Source organism: Mesoplodon bidens, assembly GCF_964165515.1.
Source record: "Mesoplodon bidens genome assembly, chromosome: 12".
Lineage (NCBI taxonomy): Eukaryota > Metazoa > Chordata > Mammalia > Artiodactyla > Ziphiidae > Mesoplodon > Mesoplodon bidens.
The window spans coordinates 57,240,360-57,256,953 of record NC_138168.1 but is presented as its reverse complement, the minus strand read 5'-3'; the positions used below and the strand labels follow the sequence as shown (position 1 = coordinate 57,256,953).

The 16,594-nt window shown below is 35.0% G+C and overlaps 1 protein-coding gene across 2 annotated transcripts in view; it reads right to left on the bottom strand.

The window, feature by feature from the left end:
- Nucleotides 1–554: 554 nt before the first annotated feature.
- RNF217 (ring finger protein 217) overlaps nucleotides 555–16,594 on the bottom strand; it is a 129,454-nt gene continuing 113,414 nt past the window's right edge. The window contains exons 4-6 of one of the 2 annotated variants that reach the window (XM_081250572.1): nucleotides 14,316–14,517; nucleotides 9,590–9,661; nucleotides 555–8,200 (exon numbers count right to left, since the gene is read on the bottom strand). In XM_081250572.1, coding sequence (XP_081106698.1) covers nucleotides 8,127–8,200; nucleotides 9,590–9,661; nucleotides 14,316–14,517 — 348 coding nt within the window. In that variant the 3' untranslated portion in view covers nucleotides 555–8,126. The other variant, XM_081250573.1, reaches the window with a different exon arrangement.

Here is a 16,594-nt window from a genome sequence, read left to right as displayed (position 1 = left end):
GTTAACAGTATGACTAATGAAATGTAGACAAAGTTAAAAAGTAAAATTATATAAATACTTTCAATGTCATTGAAAATGTAAAGAAAATCTCTTTTCAACCAGGCTCCTATATAAATATGAAAGTAGTATGACATTATTTGGAAAATGGCTACAAGTTTTACAGAACAGGAAAAACGTGTAATGTAATGAAACTATGGACAAGATCTAGTACAAACTACTAGTGAAAGTCATTCATCTTAAAATTAAGAAATTCTTCTCATTTGCTATTGTTTGTGAGGATGTAATTATTGATAAAATGGGATATATTCTGGTAATTCAAACAGGAGGTAACAATTATTCTTTAGAACTACAATTTCTAAATATACAGTAATGACAGCGTAAACACCCAAATGTTTTTCTTTTTAGCATTTTACATTCTTTGAGTAAAAGGAGAATGTGAATACAGTAATTTAATAGGCCCACAATTTTGCAATATATATATACATATAAATAAATTTGTTTCATGAATATATCTTATAATCAATTTTGTTTACAATAGAAACAAAACAACTAACTATTGTGGCTTCTTAATAAATAATGTGTTGTTATGTTATGTTAAAATGTGTTAACCTAACAACATTTTTATGCCACTGTTTTTGTGTTCCTTCTACACAGAACTATTTCTATGTTCTCTTGGAATTTACTACTTATTAAATAATAATTTCTTTCATAAGCAACATATATATATCATATATATATATATACCAATTAGTGTTCTAGGTTTCATACAAAATATAAGGTTGGTTCACCTTTTTCAAGACCATCTACAGAATTTAAATTATGATGAAAATGATCGAATAACAAAATTAAGCTGTTGCCACGTGGAATTAAAAAAATAGGTCTTAGGCAGACGTAGAGAATGGACATGGGGACACAGGGAGGGGGAAGGGTAAGCTGGGACAAAGTGAGAAAGTGGCATGGACATATATACACTACCACATGTAAAATAGATAGCTAGTAGGAAGCAGCCACATAGCACAGGGAGATTAACTCAGTGCTTTGTGTCCACCTAGAGGGGTGGGATAGGGAGGGTGGGAGGGAGACGCAAGAGGGAGGAGGTATGGTGATATATGTATATGTATAGCTGATTCACTTTGTTATAAAGCAGAAACTAACACACCATTGTAAAGCAATTATACTGCAATAAAGATGTTAAAAAAATAGGTCTTAGAGAAAGGGTTTGTAATCAGCTGATAAAGTCATACTTTATCTAGAATTTTCTTTATCAAGGAACATAAAGCATGCTAATTTTGTTTAAACTGAAAAAAATTCAGATATTTCTATCAAATATTTAGACAGTATTTACTCAAGGGAAACAATAAAGTTATATTTGGACATAGAGGAAGTAATATATTAATGAAAAAATATTACTTTTAAGAACTTGACTGGATTATTGACATGATTTCTCCAGCTGGGGCATGAGGTGAACACCTAACTTTATAGGGAACTGATGACTGATGTAGTCTGCCAGCTACAAGGAAAAATCTGAAGTAACATCATCTCAGCAATTTGAGGGGATTTTTAACACTCAAGTTTGACTATCCCTTGAATTTTTCCATATCATGTAATAAACCTATGCTAAATATATCTTGAGTGTGGCTTATATCTAAATCATATCAATGAAAAAGTTGAACATTTGCAAACGACGCATGGTTTCTCTAGAATAGGGCTGATATTAGTTACATGCAATACCATCCACTTTAGATTATCAGGAAGTCTAATAACATTCCCAGAATTAAGAATCCACAGTCAAGTACAAATGCGACAATATTATAAATCCAGACCTAAGTCCAAGCTGTGGTACTTTTTGTTGAAACAAAGACCCCCAAGCCACACATTTGGTCATTTTGGATGAATCAAGGATGATCTGGGGTCAGACTGGATGAATGTCCACACATGCTTTCTGTCCAACTAATAGGCAAACACAATATTGACCTTATAATAATCATGAAACAATTTCTGAAGCTTGGTTTCAGAGTATTTCTAGGCTCTCTGATTCAAATAACGTCTCATTCATTTTACTTCTTGTCAGAGGGCTGGGCAGGGTTCTCCAACTCCTATCAGGAAGAGGGACGTGTTCCAAGTATTCCTGAGATGTTTTAACTTACAGATAAAGGAAGACAAGGTATATTATGTTTACTACCAGGGCCAAATTCTGGAGTCCTTTCAGTTTGAATTTCATTAGAGTCAAAAAAGTTAATGGTGAGAGAATTTATCCCACACTTCGTCAAGGTGGGAAGGGGACTGCAGAGGGAAAAAGAAAGATAACTAGGAAATCTAAAAAGAAAACAGAAACTTGATGTTGAAGTATGTGAGTATCACTTCACAAGCAGGGAAGAAAGTCATTTAACATGATGGAACAGAGTGACAAAAATGTGGGATAGACCTGAAAAACAAACAAAAAAAATTTCTATGCTAATAAGTCTGTGTAATCTAAGTAATGCAGTAAGTAAATATACCTAATGAAATTTCTTTTATAAGCTAAAAGGAAGTGTCCAAAAAAAAGGCAGTAGTAGTTTTTTATGTTTTCTTTTAAATTTATTGCCTTTTAAGTTCATATTGTTATTCTCAAAATAGTCACTTCTTTAGTCAAAAAAGAATATAATTTATAATATACATAATTACACGCTGCTAAAATTGGCACTATGTATGAGAAAATGTAAGGTATGTGATATATGAAGACTTCAGCTAATGCCCCAAATAGACAATTACAAGTCTCACACTTCTGTGACTCTCTGCTTCTTGGATTTTGATAAAGTGACTACAGTCCAGCCTCAGAACAGTGATATACAATAAAAGCCCCACACAACAGTTGGCCAAGAAAGGAGTATTAGTTCTACCCTCTAAACCAGAGTTACAAAGGAATGCCTTTCTCTTATAAAGGTTTGCATTGAAAACGTAGCATTTCATAATCTTGAATACTCCCCAAATTTGGAACTCTGATTTTGTTCAGACCATAGTTTAATGCCTCTGTAAAATTATTTCAGTTTTATTAAAGTAATAATTATAGATATTCATATTAAAATGGGACTTGCAACTTATTTTCCAGAGGAGGAAAATGTCATAATTAAAACACAATGATTTGAAAAACAAAATATGCTCAAACTGGCTGTTGATGGTAGTTTTAATTTACTGTGTTACTAACCAGTGGAATTTCTTTATAGATTTCATGAAAAATAAAAATGCAGCTAAAACTTTCAGTAGAAACTAACTTAATATTTTAAGCAAACATTCCAACTAGGTTATTAGGTAACATGTATTAATTACTTGCTACGTTTGAGCTCCTAATACCAATTTCTAGGATTACTATAATTTCAGAAACTTGGCTACATCTTTTCCAGGTATGTTTTACTTGTTTTAAATTTCCAGCTTCTGATTCCACCCCCTCTCTCTGCCCCCCTGCCAAATTTAAAGAGGTGACATATATTTGCTAATACTGTTATTCTACTGTCTCCATCAAAATACTGCAATTAGTTTCCTCAACTCTGTCAAATTGCTTAAATGGCACAAGTATTTTAAAGTGCATTATTGGATCTTAAGGCTATATTTATATTAAGCATTAACACAAAACAATAAAGTTGACCACAGGAAAGATTACTTTCAATAGTTGGGATAGATTTCAGCCACAAATATGAAAGGTTAGGCATACAATCCAATGGGAAGACTCACATTAAGGCATATATGCAGCCTGCATATAAAATTCAAATATAAAATGGCATTTGCCATGAATTTTTATTTTGGTACTTAATGAAGTATACCAATGGATATTATTTAGGCCACTAACTTTTTATAATTATGAATTTAATAGAGCTCATAAAAGTCTAGTGTTAAAAACAACTGCATTGTTTAACAAGTGAGGAATCAGATCCATTTGGTGGCACGTGTACTCAATTTGACAAAGGTCTGGAAGGAATGCTAGTGCTTTGCACGTGCCTGAGTGAGTTTGTAACCCACTCCTTTCTCTCCTCCTCTTTTCTAGTGTAGAGGAGCTGGTTAGAATCTCAAAGGAGTGTAGAAAAATGAGGTTGATCGTTCGGGGACTGGAAGAGTATTTTGAAGGTCCTTTAGGGGATCCACGGGCCATGTATTTAGGTGATAGGATTGAAGGATAAAGACTACCTGTGGCTTTGGGACTCAGGAAATGGTGGGTGACACAAGACAGGGAATTTCCTGAGAGGCACCACTGAATCCTGATATCACAGCAAGCAAAGTACAATTAAAGATACCAGGTTGTAACCCGACCAGTGTTTATCTTTGATTGTTTTCCAGTCTGTTCTACCTTTAGGATACAATAGCACTTATCAGAAAATCAAGGTGGTGGCAACAGAATGTTGTTTGTGCCAAAAGGTTTGACCCCTCTTTTCTTAACTTCACATACAGGAGTTCTTAGGGAAATGCTGGGATTCATTGTAAAATAAAGGTTTCATGTTATTCCAAGTTTAGGAGCATCCCAACAAACCACCAAACCTCACATACAGTCAAAATTATTTTTCTGTGGAGAATGTGGTCATTCATAATTACCAGCATGTTGCTTCCTACTTTTCACAATGGCATAATTAAGTTCCTCTGTGGAGCAACATGCATGAACATGGATAGTGTTTTAAAAAACGTGACAAACATGATCACTTTGGCTATTTCATTTAAATCCCTCAAGTTTTAAAACTAGGCAATCCAAATGTCAATGCATCTTTCTCACATTATCTTATAGACATCTCATTGCATTTTATTTTTATTGGAATAAGATGAATTTTCTTCTGTAAGTGTTGGCAAGATATTTATTTGGCTAATCAAGCATGGGGGGGGGAAGTTATCCTGCAAAAGATGCTTTTCTTTAAAAATTATGCACTTTTACACAAGTCTTTCTCCAAGAAAAGGGCCTTAAATATATTATCTCTATGATCTCATTCATTGAAAATGCATTAAAATTTTATTACTAATATAAAAACCAAATTTAAAAACTTATGAAAATGTTCACACAGTGACAAAAATATATGTAAAGGATCTTCACTAATGCTTTGTAACAGAGAAGTGAAAACAATCTTGATGTTCATTCAATAGGAGACTGATTAAACAAAGTATAGCCCCACAATGGAATATGTAGTAATTGACAAAAGAATAAGGTACATCTATTTAAACTCTTATGGAAATAGTCACAGGACAGTAAGCATATTATTATTATTTATACAAAATGAATACATACACAGATACACACACACACACGCATACTTATTTGTATATTTATAGATAGTATCTGGAAAGACACATACCAAACTATTAACAGTGGTTACCCCTAGAAAATAAGGGGTGGGGAAAAGCAGAGGAATTTGTATTTTATAATTCAATATAGTTTGATTTTTTAAAAGGAGCATATATTAAATTTACAATGAAAACATATGAAAAAATGACAAGCCTTGGATAAAAAGATATTCATCTTACATGCATGCTGTTTTTGTTAAAGTCGTTTTTAGAATTTACCCCAAAAGGTGCGATTGTTTTACCTTCAAGTTAGCACTAACATATAAATAATCTTTTATGTTTCTTCTCCCTTTTTAAGATCTTAATGATATTTAGCAAAAAAATTCACAAATAACTACTTTAAGTCACTAGCAGGGAAAGGCCTGATATATACCAACTTTGAAAGCGAAAAATGCATATGTTAATTTTTTAAAATCTATGCAATAGAAAAATGAAAATCCTGTGCAGCACTGTGCACACTATCGCGAGTGCTGATGAAAGAGCCTTCACTGATAACAAACGCTGCTCTGTAAGTGGAAAATTGGAACATTTCCAAATAATATAAAAATATCTCCAAAAGATAAATTATTCGAAGAAAGGAATAAAAATCCCTGAGTAGGCCAAAGACAACAGATACAATAACCTAAGAAAATAGATTATCCAGGACCAGAGAGTATATTATTTAGCTAGATGGTATATATGTATTCACATACAGCTATGTATATGTCTAAGTATATATACATACACATATCATACAGAAGCACATCCTCTAGATTTAGAATACATCATATTCACACATCGTCAAACTAACACCCAAGTCTAGGAAAGGACAATTTACAAAAATTAAGCACTTTTATAACAGAATTACATGGATTTAGGGCTAGAAATTCCCATTCTCTCAGTTTTAATACTAGAGCAAGTAGAATAGGCACTCAATAAATATTTGTTGGATGGATAGATGGTTGGATGAATCGAAAGATGAATTTGTGAAACTAGATTCTTCTTGTATCATGTTATGCTTTAGAAATATGCTATTCCAGGCCATAAATGGCACACCCTCCTCTAACTGGAAATAGACTAGTCCAGCAGTATAGCTTTTCTGAGTGTTACTCAGAAAGAATGGAAGTGCTGGCTTGTTATCTATGAAAGCAAACTTCACTATTACGGACTTTCCAGATCAAATAAAAATGATAAATGTTCTTATACTCTGGAGCCCAACAAGACAAACTATCCATGTTAATGCATGTTTTATCACATAATCTGTTTCAATTCAGAAAAGGTTGTTGAAAAGTAAATGCTACATCTACGCCAATAGCTAATGTTAAGGATCTGGAGACAAGTGGAAACTTTAAGCTTCTTAGAGGTCTTTAATTCCCTTCTGCTGATGAACATTCGTGATGAAAACAAAAAAAAACCAGTTTAGTTACTTGTCCTTTTCTTATTTTTAAAGATTTCTCAGCTTGGTAAAACATCCTGAAAATATTTTTTTCATTTTTTTTTGTTTCCTCCTCCAAAAGCAGTTTATATTTTAGATAAACCCATGAACACAAAAAGTTTTGTTTTAAATCACCCCTCAATAAGAATATACTAACACATTATTATGCATTTGAGCAATAAACATAAGAAAAATCCTTCAAAAACAGTATTTGTTTTTATGAAAAACTTGAGAAGTAAAAGAGAGAGAGAGAGAGGGAAAGGAGAGGTGAGAGGGTGGGGTTTTAAACAATATCATATGCTTAACCTAAAGCATAATTATTGTAATCACAAGTTCGTTAAAAAATTAGCAGAATAGGGAAATGTTTAAAGGCCTCAGCAGTTCTCTCTACAGCACACTTATTTAAATTAATTATAGAGTGAAGCAAGTATGCCAACATATAAGAAATCTGAAAAAGAAGACAGAACAGGTCTTGAGAATTCCCTAGGAGCAGCCTATTAGTTTTATCAGTTTATAAAGTTTGATAATCCTTGAGGTGACACTGCACAAATTTCTCTGTGTGTGGGACAGAGAGAGAGAGAGAGAGAGAGAAAGAGAGAGCAAGAAATAGAAAGGGTCAACATCAAAATAGCCTGTTGTGTACGTTGACTTTAATTCAGTACATTACCAAATTATGCCCACAAAGGAACAATCATTTTTAAATATGTCTATGAAAATGTGGAAAAATAGTGTAGGCATGGAACTTGACAAGTACAAGGTATTGGACCTAGTTTTAATACAGATATGTATATATACACACACATTCACACCCCTACACGTATACACTTCAGTAACTATGATTCTTCTCATTCGTTTAGTTTCATTAGTTCCCTTTTGGGCATTGAGATTTTAAACAATTATAGCATCTGAAGGATGAAGGAATTATACTGCTTGGGTCACGGATGAAAACTGGTGCATATGGTGAGCCTTCATCTTCTGAAAAGTGGCCTTGCTTGTTGGTACAGGTGGGACCTTCAGTTATTCACACCAAGTCTCAGAAGAGGGCATGGAGGGAGATTCAGGTACAAAGACAGTCCAAGCAATGCTCAGGAGATGCATGCTCAGACAGTTCTGAGGATAACTGGTTCTAATTAAAATACTTTCTTCCAAGAACCATTAAGAAGATCAGAGTTATGATATAGATGTTTATAGTCTATGAAAGTGACCATTTTGTAAAAGCAGCAATCTGTATAAGGAAAGGACAGGATACCATGCCGGGAATGCACCGGAGCTAGAGGCATTGTGGCCTGCAGAGAACACAGGAGAAGAGATGGCAAAAGGGTCCTCTTGGCAGTTTTCAAGAAGTGACCCTCAGACAGGTGTATAATTCTGTGTAGCTCCTACCCGGACCAGCGTAGTCAGATGAAATCATCTGCATTTACCAGTGCATTCCTGTCCGTGATCGTTTTCTCTGTTTTTTACAAAGGCAATAGATAGGAAATACAAATAAACCTGGGGATTAAAAGAAGAAAGATTAAAGCTAATTAAGAGGACAGGCTTTTAGTATCATAGATTTGAAAATTTTCTATTTTCAAATTTTTATTTTGCTAGCTATAAATAATCATTATTTAGTAATACATGAAAATGAAAAGTGGGAAGATACCTATGCTATGAAATGTACTTAGTTCTTCAAGATTTCATTCTTTGTTGTTTTTCTTCAGCTCCTTCTCCCCCTTTTAATAAAGTCTGTGACACCAGTCTGGATATGAATGTTTTTTATCAAAATATCAAAACTTAGGTTTAAGTCTTCTTTATATCACTAGTCATATCACTTGCACACTGATATTCATGCTTCGGTTTCAGGCCATATAGCATGTTACTTAAGAAAATGGGCAGTGGAGCAAATGTCAGCTTTGATTCCCAGTTCTACCACTTGTGAGGTCCTAGTAAAGCCTTAATTTCCTCAACTGTAAAATGCAGATAATAACAGTATCTACTTCATAAAGCCTCATTCATTGTAAGAACTTAAATGTTAGTTACCTTATAATTCTATCTGTCCTGCTCATGCAAATTACTTGCTAAACAGAACTTTACATATAAAAATCAATTTATTTAGGAAAAAAGAGAAATCCCATCTACTATGTGGAACAATGATCAAAGCGGCCTTTAGTTCTAGTGTTTAATTTTAAATCCTCTACAGCAATGGTTCTCAAAGTGTGATCCTTGGACCGTCCGCATCAGCATCACCTAACTTTTTAGAACTAGGCCCCTACACTGAATCAGAAACTGTGAGTAGGAACCAGGAACCTGTTTTTTAACCAGCCCTCAAGGTTCTTATAAAGCACTCCAGAGTCTGAGAACCACTGCTCGAAAATACATATTTTAATATACTTGTATGAATAAAACTATATTTATCACTGATACATTTTCTATTTGTTAGTGCTCAAGCATATGTTGGGTACGTGTTCCTATACACATCAAAAGTATCTTTTTGACCCAGGGAACCCTTTTACTAGAATTAACCAAAGACCCAAAGGTGTAACAGAGCCTCTTTTCTTCAATGTTCCAACCTGAACTCAGAATTGGAAAATCTGGGTTCTCGTCTACTGCAATCTTTTGCTAAAACACTAGTTACATTAACTTTTGTATTAAAAGGGGATTAATAATGCTTTATAAGAAACATGAATCAAAGTGTTCATGGACTGAGAAAGTGTCACACAAATACACCCTGTACGAAACACGCTCCTCTGAATCTATAAATCATGTGCTGATTGCTTATTTAGAGCAAGCATGGAACAGGTACCATCTACACTTAATACTGACTCATTATTACATTTACACTCATATTCTCTCTGTGGCACTCAGAGAATTCTCATCTCAGATACATTAAGTATTTCTTACCGATTACAACTGCTATGGCCCCTAGTGCTAATCCCAAGACCAGAATTAGAGGTGCAATGAATAATTTTCCAGCTGGAAAACAAAAGGCAAACCATTTAGAGAGTCTTAAACTGAAACTAAAAACAATTTCAGCAATGCTTTTTAATATCACAATGTATGCTATTTTTTAAGGAGTCATTAAAATTAAGGCAATATTTCTCTAAGGAAATGTATCAGGTGTAGAACAAATACACATATGTAAGTTCAGTAACTTCACTCAAGTCCTGGGCACATGTGTCACACATCGCATAAATCATCCTTTACAACCAAGAAAATTCCGAAGCTACTGGTTCACTTTATTCCATCAGGACCATTCATCTTTGTGTTTTTCCTTTAGATCTCTTCCATTTTAGATTTTTAAGATTCTGAAAGATTAAGAAAGGAGTGAACATTCTGAGCTGGCAGGAGAAAATCTAATTAGCTCACAAAATGGAGAGCTAGTAGGTGCTACAGAGGGCTGTGCCCAAGTCTACATCTGCAAATGTGATTTATTTATTTCCTGGGTCCAAAATAAACTAACTATATGAACACCTAATACACTGAATTACAAATGGGATGTTTCAATACCATTGTTAGAGAAAATTACCAATAAACATACAATATATTGAAGGTTTTTCAAATGAATCATTTTAACAAACTTAGAAAGGAAGCACTTATAAGGATGCCAAATGGCTTCAACCAGCACTTTTTTTTCTAAATGAATAACTGAGCAGTGATTACAATAAACTCTAGTTATAGCACAGAGTTCACAACTGGAATCCTACTAGCGTTAAAAGGCACTAGCACAAAAATAGAGGCTAGTAGTTAATATCTTGTCATTCCATAGTAATCTTGATATTAAGACATGTGACACAGCAATAGCTGTACAACCCAAACACAACAAGAGAAGAGGAAGGAATAGAGGGACTTTGCAGTTGACTCCCTTAGCTGTTGAAAATAAAGCAGCAACACCATTCTATAAATAAGGACAGTAATTTGGAATAACCAATTACATTAAAAAACAGAAACATAATGCAGCCATTTGTTGGAAATTTGTCAGAAAAATATTAACTTCTTTATTCTTAAGAAAGGGGCTTTGGAACCACAGAAAAAACATAGATAAAAAATACAGTTTTTAATATCTAATTTTGAAAAAACTGCCATTCAATTGACACAATGTCTAACCATGGGGTTTACTTACATTTTTCACCAATGACAGACTCAACCAAGTAATACTAAATCACACTGAACAATTACATTTTGTACATTCTTAAAGCTACACTTGAGTTTATACTATATTGATTTGCATATTGTAAAAGAATCTGTTTTTTTTCCTACATATGTAGCTCAGTGTGCTCATTCATGTTTCCTTTTTAAGTAATTATCAATATATTTTCATAATAGCGATGAAACATGACTGCAAAGTAACAGCACTATTTTTTTTTTTCAAATATCACAGAACTCAAATAACCAGATATGTGCTCTCTCTCTTTGGGAAGTAATAAACTTATTACAATCATGCAATCAATGTTCAATACATGTTAAATCTGCCTTTGAAACTGTCTTGAGGACAGTTAAGCACAGATTCTCTTATTCCTAGATCAATAATAATTCTTTTAAAATACCATTCTCAATAGCTGAAATAGTATTCTATTATATCCATATATTCTAGCTTATTTAAATATTTTAGTACTTATTTTTTGTTCCCTTTTCTGCTATTTTTAATTATACTTGCAAATAAACCATTGTCAACTTAGATTTTTTATCATGTTTTAAAATATCCTTCACATTACTATCAAATTTCTTTGTAAAAGAATTGCACAAAATTTCCAGTTCATTCAATAGAGTATGGATGTCCAGCATAGAGTATTAATTTGACAAAAAATCTGCTAATCAATATCCAGAAATAATTTCATTTTTTACATTTCTCTGACTACTAATAACACTGAATCTTTTAAAACATGTTTATTGGCTATCTGTATTTCTTCAATTCTGGTTCCAGACTTCTTTTCTTTCTGAAAAATGTGATATTTAGTTTTGGAGGGGGTGGGCTCCATTGCTTTTGTTCATATAAATTATTTGCCAACTAGAAATCAGTTAAGGACCTGTATGTTCTTTATTATTATATGTTTTAATGTAATATTTTCAATATTTGTATGGAATTATATGAGAACAAAGCATTCTTTCTGTCACTTTTATTCCTAACACCATTCACTGAATAACCTACCTACTCCCTACCAGGGAGATACCTGCATGTCAGAGGCTGCTAATTATCCTCAAATCGCTGTTCTCCCTTATCCTCTAGAGGCAGAACCTCTGATTTGTGACTGGGCAGATGGTCACATGACCATCCTTGTTTTCCAACCTCCAGCTGTGAGAGGAGGGCAGGCCCTTTCTCTGTCTCTGTCCAAGGACATCTGCAGGCTGTGGTCCCAAACTGAGAAGCAAACTGGGTTCCATCATGCAAGGATGGAGGGCAGGAGGGCTTTGCTGTCATCCATCTACTCTCTTCCATGGCAGGGAGAAGGTAAGCTTGGGACTTACAGAGTAACTCCTTTTCCTGCCTTTTGTAGGGATGAGATGTTTGAAATTAAATTGCTCTTTTTATTTAAAAACATCGCTTATAAAATCATTCTGTCTGATTTTGTAAAATGTAATGGGTAACATGAATTATTGTATTTTTTCCTTGTTTGTCCACAGGAAAAAAGTCCACATTTCCCTGCTATACTTGGAGTGATGGTCCAACAGCAGTTCGAGGCAGCTGTGCTGGAGGTGCAAAAAATATGTGTAGGAGGGAGAGCTTATCATACGGCCAGCTGCTCCCTCCTTTGTCAGGTTCATCCTGACACACACGAGTACACACACATACACAGAAAAGAAAATGGGCCAAAAAGAAAACCATTTATAGAAAGCTGACCACAAAATTAAAAACAAAAACAGAGAAGACTGTACAAAGAAAATATTTCCCTGTTGACAATGTTTATGGGCTGTCCATCCTACAGGCTGTTAAATATCTTGACTCTATTTTATGACCTGGAAAGAGAATTCTAGTGGCATCTAGGCAAATGGTGAAGGGGCTCAAAGAGAATGAACCAAAATATTATTGAACAAATAGGGCAGGAAATGACTTTCCTTATTTAAGAATGACTAAACAGACAAACGAAAAGGAAAAAAAACCAAGCATGGCCAAATCAAAGATTATTTAAAACAAAAATGAAAGGAAACACTCTGCCACAAAATGGCATTGAAGTAGGAAAGAAAAGGACTAACAGTGCAGGGAATATAAGGATTTTGGTTTTTAGGTTGCTTTCTGTATGTACAGACTTACAAATAGGTTACAGCTCAAAACTTAATTTTGCAGTTAGTTTTCTCATGGTAGTATTGTTATAAATAGTGGTTAGATTCCCTAGCTATCCCTCTAAAGTCTGTTTAACTAGTAAGTATATATTGGTTATATAATTATAATATATACCATTATAAGCAACTAAACAGAAAAGCACTGAAAATCACTAAAACCAATCTTGACTATATTGAATGCTGTTGGTTGTGGGAAATTATGTTTAATTAAAGCTCAGTAAGGGTGTTTTTATAGATATCATATAAGATTTTAGAAAATGATGGCACTGGTTTCCCCATGATAAAATGAAATTTAAAATATATGTTTTATTGTTTACCTGACAGAAGTATATTATTACCATCAGCTTTGTTCTAATTAGCCTGACATGATTCTAGCGAGGACAGCGGTTTACAACAGTAATGAAGTGATGGAGGGCTAAAGAGTGATATAAAGATAGTCTCATGAAGTAACGAGGCACAAGTAAGTAGAAAGCAAGAAACGTAGACAATGTTAAAAAGTATTGTGTATACATGAGAAAGACTGCCAGAGAAAGAAATAATGGAGTTCTGCATGATGAAAAAGAAAGAAATGTCACAGTAGGTATATTCCAGAGGAGTAGGGAGCCATTGGAAGAACTATTAGGCCAGAAGAACACTGCACCACTCAAAGGTGGTGACATTAGGCCAGAGCAGGAATCCGTGTTTATCTCTGCATATTTATATATGAGACTGTGTGTTGTTGAGGACGAAGAAAGGGGTAAAAATGTCAATCCATAAAAGCATTGCACTTGGATATTTAAACTTGGGTTTGTATGCAATGAAGGCATTTGATGCTCATTTCATTAACTGCTAGCTATTAATATTAACTACTAATACAACAGAAAATACATACAAATATATACAATGGCTTATCAACTATATAGATACAATGGAACTCCATTACAAGACTCTGAAACATAGGGATTTTTAAAATTGCACTGTTTGTCTTCCATGGATGGATAGAGGATATGCCTAAGACACACTGCTAGGTACTGTCACTACAAAAGAAATGTGACATTGTCCCCTTTCATCAAGTGGATTACAATAGGCTTTCAGAAGACTAAGGACTTCATATTTCTGCAGTGTAATAAATTATTTGTTTTTCGAACAAAATCTGCTCGCTCATGTAAGCAGTGCCCTGCTAACAAACAAGTTTTTTATTTTAAACTCAAAGGGAGAGAAAACATCTTCCTCCTATTTTGAGCTAAAGGCTCTACTAGAATACCTGGCAGGTGCTGAGATTTGTCATGGTTATTCTATTACATTCCTAAGTTCTATCATCATCACTGCTTCCTTACTGGGGAAGATTGTATAAGTCATGTCAGACACTCACCACAGACTGACCCTCGCACTAGTCTCCTTAGATGAGGTCTCTCTGGGAGGTAGCGGTATTTGCATCCAAATATACTGAGGTTTGATGTGTGGTCTCCAAAGAAACGGAGCTGGCGGTATCTCTCCCCACATCGATAACAAAAATTAGTGTTACACTGTGAACAGGTCATATGGTCACACCCTTCCGTTCTCTGGATATGGATCTGTACCAGCGAAAGAGGGAAAGAAAAAAAAGGTTACTAAATTTTTTATAAAGTAGAACCTGGCAAATATATGGAATAACAGTTACTAGTTTCACCAAAATAAAAGCCTTACAAAGCATTCCTGAGACCGTAAGTTTGCTTATTATCACGCTCTCCCAGGCCACCTTTGTATAAAACACTTTAAACGTGTAAAGCTCAATAACATTTCAGGTGCTCAAGCTGTTGGCTTATTTTGAATAATACAGATATAAACAAACACATCCCAAAGAAAACTCACTTATCTTTCCAGACATGCATCGAACTCAATGATTAGGAGGCAATTTAAAATGCTGTGAAGGTGAGAAATGCAAATCAAAACTACAAGGAGGTATCACCTCACACTGGTTAGAACAGGCATCATCAGAAAATCTACAAACAACAAATTCTGGAGAGGGTGTGGAGAAAAGGGAGCCCTCCTGCACTGTTGTTGGGAATGTAGATTGATACAGCCACTATGGAGAACAGTATGGAGTTTCCTTAAAAAACTAAAAATAGAATTACCATATGACCCAGCAACCCCACTACTGGGCATATACCCAGAGAAAACCATAATTCAAAAAGACACATGCACCCCAATGTTCATTGCAGCACTATTTACAATAGCCAGGTCATGGAAGCAACCTAAATGCCCACTGACAGATGAATGGATAAAGAAGTTGTGATACATATATAAAATGGAATATTACTCAGCCATAAAAAAGGAACAAAATTGGGTCATTTGTAGAGACGTGGATAGACCTAGAGACTGTCATACAGAATGAAGTAAGTCAGAAAGAGAAAAACAAATATCATATATTAATGCATATATGTGGAATCTAGAAAAATGGTACAGGTGAACTGGTTTGCAAGGCAGAAATAGAGACACAGACATAGAGAACAAACGTATGGACACCAAGGGGGGAAAGCCAGTGGGGGTGGTGGTGGTGGTGGTGGTGTTCGTATGAATTGGGAGATTGGGATGGACATATATACACTAATATGTATAAAGTAGATAACTAATAAGAACCTGCTGTAATAAAAAATAAATAAAATTCAAATTAAAAAAAATGCTCTCTGGGCTTCCCTGGTGGCGCAGTGGTTGAGAGTCCGCCTGCTGATGCAGGGGACACGGGTTTGTGCCCTGGTCCAGGAAGATCCCACATGCCGCGGAGCGGCTGGACCCGTGAGCCATGGCCGCTGAGCCTGCGCGTCTGGAGCCTGTGCTCCACAACGGGGGAGGCCACAACAGTGAGAGGCCTGCGTACCACAAAAAAAAAAAAAAAAAAGCTCTGAAGGTATGTTTTGTTGATGCTATGATCAGCAAGAATGAGGTGGCTTGGGGAATAAGAAGAGATGAAGAGGATTCCTTAAAAGAAAGGATTATGTAAAATTTTTGTAAACAAATGTCAAGGAAAAGAAATCCTGTTGTGGAAGGAAATGATAGCAGGTGTAAGTGTACTTGCAGTACCATTTTAGTTTCCAGCTCTAATTTCATTTGCAAATGCTTGTACAGGACTGTGTATGCAATGCTACCTGTGCAACTAAGCACCTCCCTCTGTTGTTGCTGTCAAGTTACAGGTAAGTACGGAGGTTACTTCTTATCTCCCAAGCTACAATTTAGATGATATTACTTACACGAAAATAAAAATGTGATAATACGCATACAGTGACTACAACATTTTGGGGGCACATATTGAGTCAGATCAGTATAACATTGCTTCCATCCATCCCTTCCCCTTCACCCACGTAGAAATGTGAGAAACTAAATACCAGGGCAGTGCAACTGGCAATCCCTGATTGCCAGGTGATCTCCTTTCTCACTTCTTCAATTGGGTGATTCTTAGGCTGATGCTAGACTAGAGTACCTTCCTGGATAGGTGAGGGCTAGCTTGTGGTTAAGGGCATCTAAGCATCTGTGGTCAAGGGTAACTACCAATCAATATTTGGTCAATAGAAGCAAAATTTGCTTTTTCTGCTATTGGCCACCTCATCTTTTTCAATTACGTTGAATTCGTTTTCTTTTACCTGACAGACCAGTGAGAGTCGACCCAGGTTTTGT